A 15,596-nucleotide genomic window follows, 5' to 3' on the forward strand; every position below is an offset into this window, starting at 1 on the left:
GAACTCTCCGAGTAACCGGAGCCTTGGTACCAGCAGTGGCCCTTTGTGCCCATCCGCCTCCTCGGGGAGTCCAGATGAATTTGGGTGAGTCTCTCCTGGTTCTCGGATCTCACACATTGGTTGATGATCCTAAGTTTTATCTGGCGGTGTATCCAGGTACGTGGCCCTCCAGTTGAAAGAAACTGAGGTGAATTACCCACCCAGTGGAGACATACTGGGTGGGGCCTGGTTGAAAGGTAATAGGAAATACCCACCTTGAGGATATGTCCAAAGGGGGGCTGGTGGAAACATATGAGGAAAATATTCATCCAGTGGAGACATCCCGAGTGAGTCCAAGTTGAAAGACACTGGGTTCAGGACTGAGTGGTTAGGTAAGAGTCTGGTCTAATATTTTCCTCAATTTGGTTACCTCCATTGAATTTTTCAGGATAAAAGTAAAACTCTTATGAGGAAACTTTCAACTCCAAAATTCGGAACATCCTCCTGGCTGGTGACAGCTTTCTCGGGTGACAGAGAGTCTTCCAGGAGTGGTAGAGACAAAGGCTTCATGCCACAGAGTTGTCCCTGTGGGAAATCTTACTAGCAAATTTATTTTGAGAACCCGACCTTACAATGGGGAATAGAACTTTCAAAAAAAAATAAAGAACAGAAACGAAAAGAAAAGAAAAAGAAATGACAGATTGCCAGTCTCCAACTATTACCCCAGCCAGGTTTATGTACATACAAAACTTACAACATTAATTGGGAATAAGGAAAAAAAAAACTTACTCTGAAAATAACTAACCAGGACTGATAAAAGCATTTTTTGGAATTCTGAACTTATAAAAACAAAATCCCCTTTAGGGGGAACTTGGATTTCTCTTCCTGTGTCCTTGAAATGTAAATGTTTTATCTTTCTCTGTGTGTTTTAAGTGTGTGTATGTATGTATATGTATGTTTAGTTTATTTTTTAAAGGAAACCTTGGACTCCGCCATACAAAAGTTTCAAGTATTGTGTACATATGGTGGCCACGCAAATAAATTGGGATTCTAAGCAATTCTTTGATTGTACCAATTTTCAGATATTTTGTCATCTTAAACTTTGTTGCATCAGCTTGGACCACAAAGTCTTTTAGCTTTTGGAGAGTAAACCTTTGAATTTCATTTAGGCAACACCCCGACTCTCATGTGGAAGGGCCTCTTCATCTTATTGGTTTAAAATCACTATATATATATATATATATATATATATATATATATATATATATATTTGTATAAATATATATATTTAATATATATATATATTTAATATATATATAAATATATATATATTAATATATATATATATTATATATATATAATATATATATAATATATATAAATATATATATATATATATATTTGTATATAATTTGATGGCCATATGATGGATTTTTTAATTTGGAAAAACATTTTAATTGGTGAAAGTTTAAAGAGATCTCATTATAAACAGCTGTTTTATTGGTATCTATTAAAATCAAGTTTAAATATAGAAAAATATATCTAATGGTTAACCTAAGAACTTAGTTAAAAAAATAAAACTGGTTTGAAAAGCTACATTTGTGTTTTTCCTTCCCGATAAATGTTTCTAGATATGTTAATAAAAATTTAGGATAATTAATGTTAATTATGTTGAATAACTGGAAAAATGATTGTAAAAATGTCGAAAAAAATAAGTGGCTTATCCCAAAAGGATAAATATTTTTATATGGTTATTTTGAATCAAATAAATAAAATGAACATTTTTGGATTTACAAACAAGGTTTTGATACTACACAACGTAAAGTTAAAAAAAAAAGGGCCAAAGAGATCACCTACTCCCCCCCAAGATTAAAGTTCAAACAAGTCCATTTTATTTACCACAGTTTAAAATATATGTATATATAGACTGAAATACTTGATCAATAATTGGGATAACAGACCAATTAATGAAATTAAAAACTGAGAAGTGCCTAAGCTCTTTGGCTGAAACTTGGGCATCCTAGAGACTTCTATAAAATTATATACAATGCACAAAAAAAAAAAAAAAAAGGTTTCTTGCACTCCTTCTAGAAATAAGAATTATTGATTAAACTTAATAAATATAAAAATTAAAGGTATAAGATTTAATAAAATTGAGATAAAAGTTTGTGAAATTGGTATATTTAAATGGTCTTTATACAAAACTTTTGCTTATGTTGTGGGATACATATGTTTCAGAGGAAAAACGCTTCCCCTTCTTGGTATTATAAGGCTGGGCACATATCTGTCCCTCTGAAAATATTAATTGAACAAATTAAAATAAACCAATATAGTTACATAAGCCTTCCAATATAATGTAAAACTAAAAACTAATTTAAGTGGCTAATAAAAAAATACAGGTTTACCCTGCGTTTAACTTATAACACAAGGAAAAGGGACCTTACTAAATGCATTATGCAAGTTTTGGAAGACATAATTAAGTAAACCTTAAAGTTTTAAAACATGGAATTCTTTGTTTACAGCTCTTCTCACTGATACAAAAATGCCAATTAAGGAGGTAAAATTGGGTCTGGGTGACAGAGCAGTTATCTGGGGACCTGGAAGTCAGTGTCTTTGTCTTGCAGATCAGAAATATAAATACAACAAACAGTGACCTAGAACTGAGCCTAAATAGCTCAACGAAATAAAACTTAAGGCCAAGAAATTTTTGGCATATTAGAACTCAGAACTCTGACGGGTCCTTCAGACTTTGTGAAGAAATTTTAACTGTCTGTTTCATAAATAGTAAGCCTTAGTGATTTGAGCAAGCAAATTCAGCTTACTCCAACTATTATTATACCTATCTTATAAGTAAGTTTTAAAGTGAAGCTATGAGATCTCTAGCTTTTGTCTGTTCATAAGCCTGTGTACACATTATAGAAGTGAGATATTTCTACTGCTAAAGAAAAAAAATCAAAGTCAAAGAGCTCTGCTTAATTGACATAAAAATATAAGAGCTTAAACATTAAGAATTTTTATAATAAAAACTGAACAAATTGACTTTCAGCGTCATGTGAATTGGAAAATATTCAATATTAAGATAATATTTGATATTGTTTAGTTTAAGTATGTTCTAATTAATATAGACATCTTTAAAGTCATCAATATTATGTATAATACCTTTACTGTACCTAGGTTTAATGAAAGTCAAATAAGATCCTGTTATATCTGTTGCAGATTTGTCAAAAAAAAATAAAAGTAATGTGCTGTGGTAACATTTTAAGTAAATTAAATGCAAATGAGATGAGAGCTTTGGGTAAATATTTAAAATATATTTTTAAAATGTATGCTTAAGATAATCTCTAAATGTTTGGTATCTTTAGATTCTAGTGTTGTGCTAAATTAAGTTAAATTACAAGATTTTATTAAATAGCTATGCCATTTTCAGATAAAATAACATTGAAATACGAATTACTTAACATTTAACTTCCTCTTACAGTGAAACTAAAGGTGTATAGAAATATTAATATATGATTGGTGCCACACGGAAATAGTCTCTATTAGTAAGGGAATGATCTCAGTATCTTAGGAAAGTAATATAAATATGTAAAGGAAGATATAAGAATGGAATTATATTTTGTTAATGAAAAATAGTGACTTTCTCCTGAACCTGGTTACTTCTGAATGGAAGAAAAATAAGGGACACACTAATATTAACTATAGAAAGCTGTGGAAGGCTTGTGGAAAAGGAACCCCGAGGAAAGAGTTTTGTACATGGTCAGAATTGGCTAAGTTTAGAAACAAATTGGGCAACGTAAATGAATCTTAGAAGTAAGCTGGTACAAGATTAGAATTGATTTTCTCTCTGTTAAGAGGAAAAAATTTTCTTAAAATGTTAATCCACCTTCAGTAACAGATTGTAAAACTTCTTATACCACTTAGCTGATCTGTTCTGCCTTTACATTTGACGTATTTTCTTGTTAATGAATTAGTACTACTTTACAGTGATCTATATGTTTATCTGACCAAGTGTTCTGAAATCTTTCAAAAAGCTCCCCAAATATAAAATTCTAATTAATTAAATAAAAATTAATTTAATTAATTAAAATTCTTTTAATCTCCAGTTAAGTTTGGGATGCTACAGAAGGCCCCTGAAATATCCCAAAGAGAGATTTTAAACTATAAATTTTCATTTGGCATTTTAAATAACATGGAATTGTCAAATGAATCATAAAACTTCTAAGGTTATATTGAATGAGACAATATTATTAATATAGATATTGTAGAAATTATATGGACTCCCTAAAATTCTGGTATATCTGAAATGTTACCAGTGATAATTATGGGTATAGTGAACATGTTTCTTTATTGATTATAGTGTAATGGTGTTTAACCATGCTTTTAAATCTTTTGTCATTTATAGACAGTTAATTGTTTTCTTCTGATGGTTTTGCAAAATGCTTTCTCTTCAAGGAGATTTACTGATTTCTAATAAATTTCACACTATAGCAGTGAACTAAACTGGGTAAGACATTTTAAAGTTCTAATGAAAACTCTCATTAAAAGAATTAGTTACATGGGACTGATTAACCTGTTGAATATGGTTATAATTTTTGATATTGTTTGAAATACTACTGGCTTTTAACCTGTTTCCCAGACATAAAGAATCTCTTCTCCTTAAGCTAGTTACGGTTCACAGCAATTTGATAAATTATACCTATGTAATCACACTTGGAACAGTTATCTTTTCTCTCTATCTGATCCCTCAAGAGACTAAAACACTTAGGTCCCCAGTGGCTTTATCAAATTAGGGAGATCATCTCCTAACAGATATAGGAGTATAAAGGTATTTTAAGGATTTTAAAGAGAAAAGAATTTACCTAAATCTGTAAGGCAGAAACCCATGAAAAGCCTTGACGTGGCTTTCTTGGCCTTAGCAAACCTTAACATTCTACCCTGAGACTCCGTATTAAAACTTCCAACACAGCCAATTTAAAAAAGCCTATATGATCAAATAATCAGACTTAACTTGGAAAAACTTAATCTTGATTTGGCTATATTTGAGAAAACTGAGGGTAACTTAAGAGAGAAAAAAATTATATTTTAGTGGATATTAAATTCTAGTTTTGTTAATTGAGGTCCATATTTACTAAGACACTTCCCAGATCATTCCTTGCTGTTATGTCACATTACTGTACAGTTTAATTGAATTATGAAAAGGATACTCTAGGTTTGTTCTGAAGCTCAGTAATCTATCCTTGGGTAAAGTTCCAATGCCTCATGACCTGCAGCCAGGGGATTATACATACTGCAACAGGCATGACTTAAAGAACTGTCTCCAACCTGAATGGAAGGATCCTTTTTCAGGTACTCTTAACTAGACCATACAAACCAAAGCTGAAGGAAACGGAGTCTTGGATTCATTTCCTATCAGAAACATCCCCTGCAGTGCACTGGCCTATCGAGCGCTGCTCACCTTAAAACAATGCCCAAATGGAGAAAAAGCTACCAGACCAGGATGAGAAGAAGACGTCATCTGAGCTAGACAGCTGACCCAAGACACCGGACCAGGACTGTATACCAACTACTTTGATAATTTATCCAACCTTTGATTATGAACTACTCCACTTGTTAAGTTTATGATAAATTACCTATGTCTAGTACTTCTGTGTTACCTTGGTGGGTTTCCCTACTCCAAGGCTCTAACTAGATAGCCCTCAGAAACGTTATTCTAAAAAGAAATTATAGTTCTGTTTAGGCCACTGTTGATCTTACAAAGTGGGAGATTTCACCTGGCCAATTAATACCTGCTCTGACCCTGACCATAAATATGAACTTTCTCATAGGAGCAAACTCAGAAACACAAGCAAAATTTTAACCCAAAAATACAACTTCTCGACTATTAAATTCTTACTCGTGACTTTATTAACATTACTAGCTGTATTATTTATATTCTGTCTATTTTATAAAATTGTTGTCTGTTACATTTCCCAATGTGTAACTAGGCCCACAAGATTGATGATGGCTAAACATCTTGAAGAAACAGATGAAATTTATAACCCTGAATAAAATAAATATAATAGTGTGATTCTAGGTATGGAAATGAGCAAAGAAGGGTTAACACTTTCTGGATCATAATAGACTAGTAAGACAGGTGATCCAGATAACTTTTAGTATCAACAGGGCCTGATAAAAAAACTAACACCTTGAATCGCAACTCAGAAGATTCTTCACCTGAACTAGGAATGAGCCATCCTAGCACCGTGGGACAAAATTGGTCATGAAATGTCTCTCAAAATATTGGTCGAATTTAGGACCAAACGGGAGCACTGTGAATGAAAATACTACAATGTGCATGAAAATACTGCATCCATGACAGTAAACAAAGAATGCTGAATCCAAGTCATCAGCGGCTGCTGCCAACCCCCAGCGAGTACATGCCTGCAGCCCGGCCTGTCAGCCACTCACAGTGGTGCCATCTGAGCAGACTCAGAGTAAGAAAGGACAGGATACTGGCCCTAGATAGCCAGGTGCTTGCCAAAAGAATGAATTCAATGACCCAGATGTTTGCTTCTCACCATACATAGAAAAGCAGTAAATACTTGAACTTGAGATATCTGGTTTTCTTTAGATAACAAGCAATATTTTATTGTTCCAATTACCTGGTCCTTGTTGTATGCTTCTATATATCCTAGCTCCTCCCCTACCTCTTGGGAGCAGTCCCTCAGAGTGATCTGAGAGGCTGTCATCCCGGCTCGAGTCCTCCAGCCAAATAAAAAAAGCCCTTAACATTTAGGCTGAACGTTTATTTCAATGACGTTCCAGAATAGACACAACTCATCAATTCTGAAATGGAACACACTGAATCAGGAACCAAAAGCGTGTTTTAGTCCGGAAAATCTCCAGGTTCCTATTTCTTCCTGTCATTATACAATCCCTCCAGAACTCATTAATTTGCTGTCTGCTCCTCTGGCAACCAAACTCATAGAAGACTCAACTCAGCAGAGCGCCCTGCTGGGGAGAACACCCCACAGAAGCACTGCAGGCTGCCTGCCCTCCTGCACGCTCTGCTCACCCTTGGTGTCCACCGTGGAGACCAGGCCAACAGAGCTGTTCCTAACAGCTACAAAGTCAGACACGTTAAATAAATCATTTTATTTTATATGATATTTTACGTATATACACATCTCTGAAAACAGCTTTGCAGAAGCTCAAATCTTCAACATCAATCCCCAAAGGCAAATCCGGTCCCCAAGGGGAAACAAGACTTAAGACGACGCTAAGGCCTCCAAAGTCCTCTCAAGGACCGTCAACCAAACTGCCTGCAGGTCTGCAGCTGCAGGCGGTTACATGTCTGCTTTTAAAGCAACCCCTTCCTGCCCTCGGGTATTACAATGTCCCTCTAAGCCCTCCCGTCTCAGGGTAAAAGCAGCCGTTGCAGAACCTTGCAGGGAAGCACTGACAGGACTGGACAAAGAGGATCAGAGCTAAGCTAATACTTCTGATGACACGACCTTGTCACTGTGTCACTTTACAGATGAATATATATAGAGAGAGATGTGGGGTGATATTGCTCAAAGTCACACAGCTAATAAGTGGCAAAGTCTATAACTCTGTTCTTCCCTTTGGCGTGACACCCCAGCTGGGACGCCCACAGGGTTCTCTCATGCCTGCCTGAACAGTCCTCTCCTGTCACTCATAACCCACCACAGGGTCTGACCCTAGCCTGCCTTTTCAGCATCTATTCCCTCCAGTCTCTCAGGAACAAGGCCGTTTGGGCCACTGTATGACTTCCGGCTCCCGGAAACCTCTTTGCTCAGGCTGGTCTTGCCTGTGCATCCGGCCCGCTGCTCAGAGGCTCTTCCTCCCCTGCAGGTGTAGGTTTCCAATCTCCGCAGGGACACCCCCTCAGGGGAGCCCTCTTCTCGCTCTCAGCACGACAGGTGTCCCAGGCCACATCCCGAGCTGCCCCATTAGGACAGTGTGCGCCCAGATCTGTTAATCAGACCAGCAGCATCAGAGCCAGGGATTATGCCCGGGCCACCCTGCAAAACTACTGCCCGCCTCACAGCCCCCAGCCAGCAGGTCACCTGGAAGTCACAGCAAGTGCCCCACCCAATCCAGAAGCCTCTTCATTTGCCAGCATCGCTGATGACTGGTTTCCAAACTTTGGTCAGTTTTGCACAAAACAGCACCTTCAACTGTGAAGCAGAGGGTTTCGCTTCTGCTCCCCATCCTTACTGGTTATGTCAAGGAAAACAAAGAGGCCTTTTCTCAACACTTTTATAAAGACACCCTCCCACCCACAATACTCATATGCTCAAGAGCTTTGGATCCACGTGATTTTTTTTCTCTTATGATAAGCGGCTCAAAACACTGCAGGATTCCTTCTATTTAGATGGTATTTGTACTCAGTTTATTGGCTTTAATCTGTTTTTGTCTCTCTTTTCAATATCCCTAGCAGTTGCCACCTCTTAATCCCTTCAGCAGCCTCCCTCCCAACATCTACTCTAGGAAATCAGCTGTGATGAAGGGCCCTGGGGCAGTCACAGATGATGCAACTAAGGCAAAGAGAGGGTCCATAATTTGCCCGAGAAGATCAGCTTCAACCCCCAACAATGTGTGTCACGTCCCTGTGTTTAACTCTTATGCTAAGCAAGATAACTTTTCGTAGATTATGGTTATAAACAGATGAGGTATAAAAATACATACAAGGACACATATCTACTCTAAGATGCTCACTAACTCCACTATTTTGTTTCTACTTATTTCTATTAAAAAATATTAAGAGCCTCTGCAGTCAGTATAGCAAAATGTTACTGGGCTTTAAATCCAGAATATAGAGGTGTTAATTGTGTCCTTACTCATACTTATTTGTATGTTCACAAGACAGAATTATTTGAAAGTCCCTCTCACCTCCCCCTATTCACTACTGGCTCTCACCTGAGCTCCCAGACCACACATCTAACAACCTTTCACTTTACCCACAGCTGAACTCATCAGTTTTCCGCAGAACTCCCTCTGCAGCTTTCCCTCCTCAGAGCACAGAAGGACCATCATTTAACTCATTAATCCACCCAGAAACCTGGGCCTTACTCCATCCTGCATTCACAGACAGCCTTCATCCTTTCCTTTTTACCATCTAAACATGCCTTCAATATGTTCGCTTTTAAACACTGACCGTCCCACCGCTCAAGTGGAAGCCACCAACACTGCCCACCTGGACTCATGAGTCTCCTAAGTGGCCCCACAGCCGCTCTCCCTTACTTGAGACAAATGGGACTGTGTCACTCCCGCGCTTTTTGGACTCTTTTCAGACCCACTCTTCTTAGAAGAAACTCCAAGTTCTTCACCAGGTGAAAGTCTTTGCCATGAAATTGTCACCTCAGGGAGGGCAGGACCCGCCCTCTCCCCTCGGCCCCGCCCTCTGGCAGAGCATCAGCTTGGGAGGACCTGCTGAGCTACACCAGCCTGTATTCTAAACCTGGTCTGAGTTCTTAGCAAACTGCTTCACTTATCCATACAATTCCAAGGTAAATTAGAAAGATTTTAGATGTTGAGCTAGACTATTGATTTTGGGATTTTGCACTAGCAACCTGCAAGGACATATTCTAAAGATTCTGTCTTCTTAAAACCACACCCAGGTTAAAGGAGTATTTGTGGAATGTCTTCGGAGGAAAAGGGACTGTACTTTTACAGGCTTTATGTTTTATAACATGAACAACCCGGACAGGGTCACAAATGGAACCGCCTCACAAGTGACAGAAGACAGGTGAGAGGCACAAAGCAACAGGTCGCAAAGTTGACTCTCCAGCCCCCCCAAAAAATTCCTGAAACAACCAAAAATTCTGAATTTTAAAAGTAAAAGAGTATCATATAGAGAAATGAAATAAATAATGCTCTTCATCAGGGTTTCAAGATCTCACTCCAGAGTTTTTAGCAGGCCATACTGAATCCTAGCACAGAAAAATCAAATGGACTTGTAGTGAGAAAGTTCCAGGAAAACTGCAGTAATTCCTCCACTTGTGTAAAGACATACACTCACCTGCTGAAGGTGAATGTAGACCGCATTCTGGATAAATTCTGAAGCTTCCAGTCTCCGCTTCTGGATGCCAAGGACATGGACAGCTTGGAAGCATGCTTCTAACTCAGTCACCGGCATTTTTACACTGCAGGGGAAACAGAGGCACCCAGTCAAGGGCAGAGATGTTCCTGTCGTGTCTCACAGGCCGTGCCTCGGGGATTCAGTGCCCTGCAGCAGCCCGGCCCCAGGCAAGGACCAGCAGCGTTTTCCACCCAAGCAGGAGGGGCACTGTGCTTGAGAAAGCCCTTCTCCGATGGGGGCAAGAGGGGCTGGTGGGGTTGAGTGAACCTATAAATGCCCACAGAAATATGCCTGCATTCATTCAAGTGATGCAAACAACTGTAGCAGGCTATTTAACAAAATTTCAACTGTCAGTGGAAATTTTGCCATTCCTTTCCGCATGTCCACTGCACTCTGAGACAGGCTTAGGCTCTCTTACACCTGCAGCTCTGTGCAATAGTTGTGAAGTCATTTTACTTTACAGATACCACGGTTCTGCCCAGGGTGATATCCAGCCCAGAGAGGTGGCCCAGGCCAATTTAAAGCTATGTGGCTTGGGCGCGGGGACAATTACAGGAGCTGGTTCTGGAGCCAGGCCCCTCCCCACCTCTGCTACCCTCTCTCCCGAGGCCCCGCTGCCAAGCACTCAGGCTCCATGAACTTATGTCCTACTCTTCTACTCTACTCCAAACCCTTTTCCTTTTCTTTTTTTCCCTAATTATTCCCAGCTGGAGTGATTTTTCAATCTCAATATCTGAAAAAAATTCCTGCAGCCGAAAAAGAGGTCTCCAGAGGTCAATGCCCATATGCTGGTTCCTGAAGAGAGCCCCTGGCTACAGGGACCCTCACCAACACTCACGGGGCATCAGAGATGTTGCAGGGTCGGCCACCCCCAACAAGAGTTTGCTGTCACCCCAATGCCTGCACAGCATCCCTGCTCACAAAATATAGTTGGTCCACTTATCGGTTATTAAGAAGCAAAAATACAAAATTGCTCATGTTTCTTACTAAAATTATCTATGAAGCTGGAGAGGGAATTGTAATAAAATATAACTGTTTTTACCCTATGTTAGATCTGTTCCTTTGGGTTTAAACCTGTGCCCTGTTTCCTAGGCTCAGACTTGGTAGCTCTGCACCATTTGAAAAAGAAAGTTGCCTTTAGCCTGAAATCTACAGGAAAGCCTATTCTCCTGGCCCTGATCTTTAAAAATGTTAGCTCATCTGCACTTCTGTAGAGATGGCAAGTTGCATACTAGAGAATAGCCTTTGTTTTTTTGGAGGTTTTACAGGGGTACCATGATTTGATCCACATGGACAGCTGCAAGAACAGCGGATTCAAAGGACAAACAATTCATAAAGCAAGAAGTATGCAACAACCAACCACAACCCCGCCCCTTTTTAGTATAAAAGGAGACTGAATTCTTACTTGGGGAAGATAGTTCTCCAGGACATCAGTGTGCCGTCTTCTGGGTCTGCCAGCGTTGCAAGTGAAGTCACTATTCCTTGCTCCAACACCTCATCTCCCGGTTTATTGGCCTGTCATGCGGCTAGCAGAACGAGTTTGGACTCGGTAACAAAATGACTGCATTGGAGGTAGTATGTCTCCCATGTTTCCTTGTTTCCAATATGTAACATGTACATCATTTATGATCTAGTGCAAATAATTCATCAAAGACAACCACAAAAAGAAACTATACTCACCTAGCTATCAACATTCAAGTCACAACCTGTCAATTTTATATGCTGTTGAACAACACAATGGAAAAACTTAACATAGGGAGTTGATTCCACGGAAATAAAATTATTTCTACTCCTTCAATACTTTTTCTTTTCTTTTCTATTTTATTTTGTTTTGCTTATTGAAAGGAAAATAAAAGTCAAGTCATTTTATTTCACGTATTTTTGTTATAGCTACATTCTTTAAATACTACAAAGAGATTTAAATTGCAAAAAAATTTTTCATATATTAGTATAAAGATATATACACAATCAATGGGGATTAGGAAAGGAATGGACATTTACTAAAAATCCACTGCAATCCTGTCTTTTACAAGCATATCCTGGAATATAAGCTGTATGATCCAGGGGCCCCACCCCCATTCTCACTGTTGTGTCCCTTAGTAATCAACTACTAAGGCACCAGCATAGAACCATGTGATCAGTATTTTAGGAATAAATTAGGGAATTAGCTCATTCAATTCTAAAACAAAAACCCTAAAATAAATACTGAACTTATTTACAGATAAAGAAAATTGGAACCAAAAAAGTAGTTATTTCCCCAAGGTCACAAAGCTAATAACTGATAAAGACAAGATTTGAACTCATCTGCCTGATTCTAAAAACTAAGGTGGAAATCCCATTTGACTGGGGAGGGTCCAGCAGCACAGCCTATCACCCTATCTTTGTTCAGATCTAGCCTTAGACAGCCTGAGACAGCACCCCATTCCTATTGAACTTGAGGGCAAATGATAACAATAAGGATTTTATATCTAGTAGTTTGTTAGATCTCATTTATATAAAGTGTCAGCAGGTCAGCAGAGAAACTCTGGAAAATATGAGTGGGTCCAGAGCTTTCTGCTGATTAGTAACTCAGTCTCTCAGGACATAGTGACCTTCCCATGAGAGGCCTCATGGACATAAACTAAAGGCAGCTGAGCAATGAAAACTAACAAGAACCTGGAACTCAAGCAAGAAGGTTCCCTGCCATCCCCCACCCAGTTGCCTCTTCACCCGCGTGGACACGATGGCAGGAGACCCAGGTTCTTGTCCAAGGTACATCATCATGGATTCTCATCCATAAAAATTTATGACTCTATGCTGTCTTATGTCCATTAAAACTCAAATATGATAACACCAATATCTCAGCAGACTATCTATGTCTCCACTTCCTGTCTTCTAATAGGAGAATATTTTTATGGATAAAAAGCAGAAATCCAATTTAAAAAACCATGCATGAAGCCAGGTGAAATTCTGCTTAAGAGACTGCTCTCACGCTCAGTAAATGAAAACTCAGTAAAAGTGGTGCTTCTCCCTCAGCAAATGGGAGGTAGCCTGATGTGTGTGTGTGTGTGCACGTGTGTGTGTGTAAATCAAATACAATGAATTCTGGGATGTGTACAGTTTTTTTTTAAGTCACTGTCATTTCATGGGAATGAGCCAACATTTAAATAATTTGAATCTAGTGTTCTGAGAGAGTCTCAGGCTCTTGGTGGAGGAGGTGAAAGGGGAGAGTGAAGGAGAAAAGAGGTACATGAAGCAAAGAAGTAAGAATACTGCCAGGGAAAGGCAAGACGTTAGTTTTGTTCTTCCTTGCACCACATACAATTTAGGGACTCGCTTTCCGCTGATGACTTATCGAGCATTGAGTTGCAGGAGAAGAGGGGACAGCTCATTGCTCACTGAGCTTGTGACTGTATGTGGCATCTTATAGACACAAATCATTTACCCTGATCAAACACTCTAGCAGCAGGCTGTAATTCTCCTGTTTTGAGAGACAACAAAGCAGGAGTTCAAACAGGTTGCATAACTTGACAAAAGTCAGAGGTCCAGTAAATTAAAGAGGATTAATTCAAACTCACATCTGAATGCAGAGTCTGATCTTCCCACTCCCAGGACTGGAAAATCCTTAACACAGGCTCCCCAGCTCCCCTGCTTTGTTCCTGGCACCAAGCATTTCCCAAGGCAATGGTCACCATTTCTCACAGACACAGCGCTCTGTGCAGCAAATGACCTTGATCAGACCTTGATCATCTACCTGCCACGCCCACCAGGCTTCACCATACAGGTAGGAAAGCTGGCTTTCAAGTGCATACAAAGCCATTCCTTGTCTAACCTGGGCTCTTCTGTGGTTTCTCTAGCCTAAAGGCAGCCATGACACTGCTCACAGTTTGTACATGAGCCACACTACCTCTCTCCATCTGACTCCCCACCTATACTACTTAGCTATGACCATTTTGAGAATCTTTGACACAAATTTTTAAAAACAAAAAAGAAAGGATTCTGGAACAACTACTTAATACTTACAATTTTAAATGACAAATTACAAAGTGAGTATTTACAAACCGAATCTTCCTTTCTAAATTTCAGTTTTAAGCGTTTAAAAATATAATAGCAAAAAATTTTCACTTACAAAATTGACAAAAACAGAAACAATAATCTGGAATAAGTTAAAAAATAATGCCCATGTTCTAAATGGAGAAACTTCAGGACTGTACTGAGGGGTAACGTAAGAGGTGAGAATGTAGAGACATAAACAAATTGCATGGAGGAAAGCAGTTTTGTAAAGATGCAAGTTCTCATCAGAATAATTCAAAACTTACTAAAAAATCCCATGACAACTCCAATCTGATTTTTTTTAACTTGAACAAAATATTTTGGAATTCTTCAGGAATAATAAAATCATAATACTAGACAAGAAAATTTGGGATGGAAGAAAAGAATCAAAAAAAATTCAGACTGCCAATTATTAAATAAATTTTTACAATATGTAAGTTATGGTGCTGGAGTAAGAAAGACAGATTGACAGAAGGGAACCATGAGCTCAAAAAGAGACTCTAGTGTATATAAGTATTTTGTAAAGGTGGGATTTCAAATCAAAGAGAAAAGTATGACTTCAATAATTGTCCTGAGACAATCTGAGAATCACCTGGAAAGAATAAATACTATTCCTCTCATAAGGACCACAAGATAAATTACAGACAGTGATGTAAATATTAAAAAGTACTAATAACAGCAAATACAACACTTTGCTCTTATTAACTCAACTTACCCTTACATTAACAAGCACTATTATCATCTCCATCTTAGAGATTAAAAAAAACCTACAGAGGAGATTTAGTCCAGTATAAGAAATTATTTTTAAGAATAATGTCAAAGATAAAACCCATAAGGAATACATTTATTATCATAAGAATATTTTGAGACACTACCAAAATAAAAATCCTCCTAAACAAAATGAAAGGCAAGAAATGACAAGAAAAAGCTCTGTGATACATGTTGTTGAAGACAAGAAGTTAATGTTCATAACATACAAAGAGCTTCACAAAGCAACAAGAAGCTCCCCCACTTAAATGTGTGCAAAGGATAAAAGGAATCATTCATTTTAAAAAAGTCAAATGGCTGATGAGTGAAAAATGCTCAATACCTCACTGGTCATCAAATGCAAACTAAAACAATGAAAAAGCACTTTTGCTCATCATATTGGCAAATATTTTTAAAAGATATTCTAGCTAGTGTCCATCTGTGGGAGAAGAAACCATGAGCGACATTTTCAGAGGACGACATGTCAATGGATATGTAAACTCTGAAAAACGTACGTACACACTGACTCAACACCACTTCTACGAATCGTTTCCTTTAGGAAAAAACAAATTTAGTCCAAAAAGATGTACCCATCAGGGCATTTACACAGCACTGTTTACAATGGTGGGAAGAAAAACTGAAGTGAAATCATATCCAGCAATAGAGAATTCGTTACATAAGTAACTGTGCATCTTTTCATTCCCCTATGGAAGGAATTTCTAGAGTCACTTGAAAGGAGTCTGTGATGAATGTA

General features: G+C 38.3%; 1 protein-coding gene across 1 annotated transcript in view; it reads right to left on the bottom strand.

Annotated features, from left to right (window-relative positions):
* LOC140701238 (uncharacterized) overlaps positions 1-15,596 on the bottom strand; it is a 166,165-nt gene that overhangs the window by 102,146 nt on the left and 48,423 nt on the right. The window contains exon 4 of the mRNA XM_072976661.1: positions 10,004-10,127. Within this exon, the coding sequence (XP_072832762.1) occupies positions 10,004-10,127 (124 nt within the window). The remainder of the gene's footprint in view (positions 1-10,003; positions 10,128-15,596) is intronic.

The sequence above is a fragment of the Vicugna pacos genome, chromosome 14 (genome assembly GCF_048564905.1).
Source record: "Vicugna pacos chromosome 14, VicPac4, whole genome shotgun sequence".
Taxonomy (NCBI): domain Eukaryota; kingdom Metazoa; phylum Chordata; class Mammalia; order Artiodactyla; family Camelidae; genus Vicugna; species Vicugna pacos.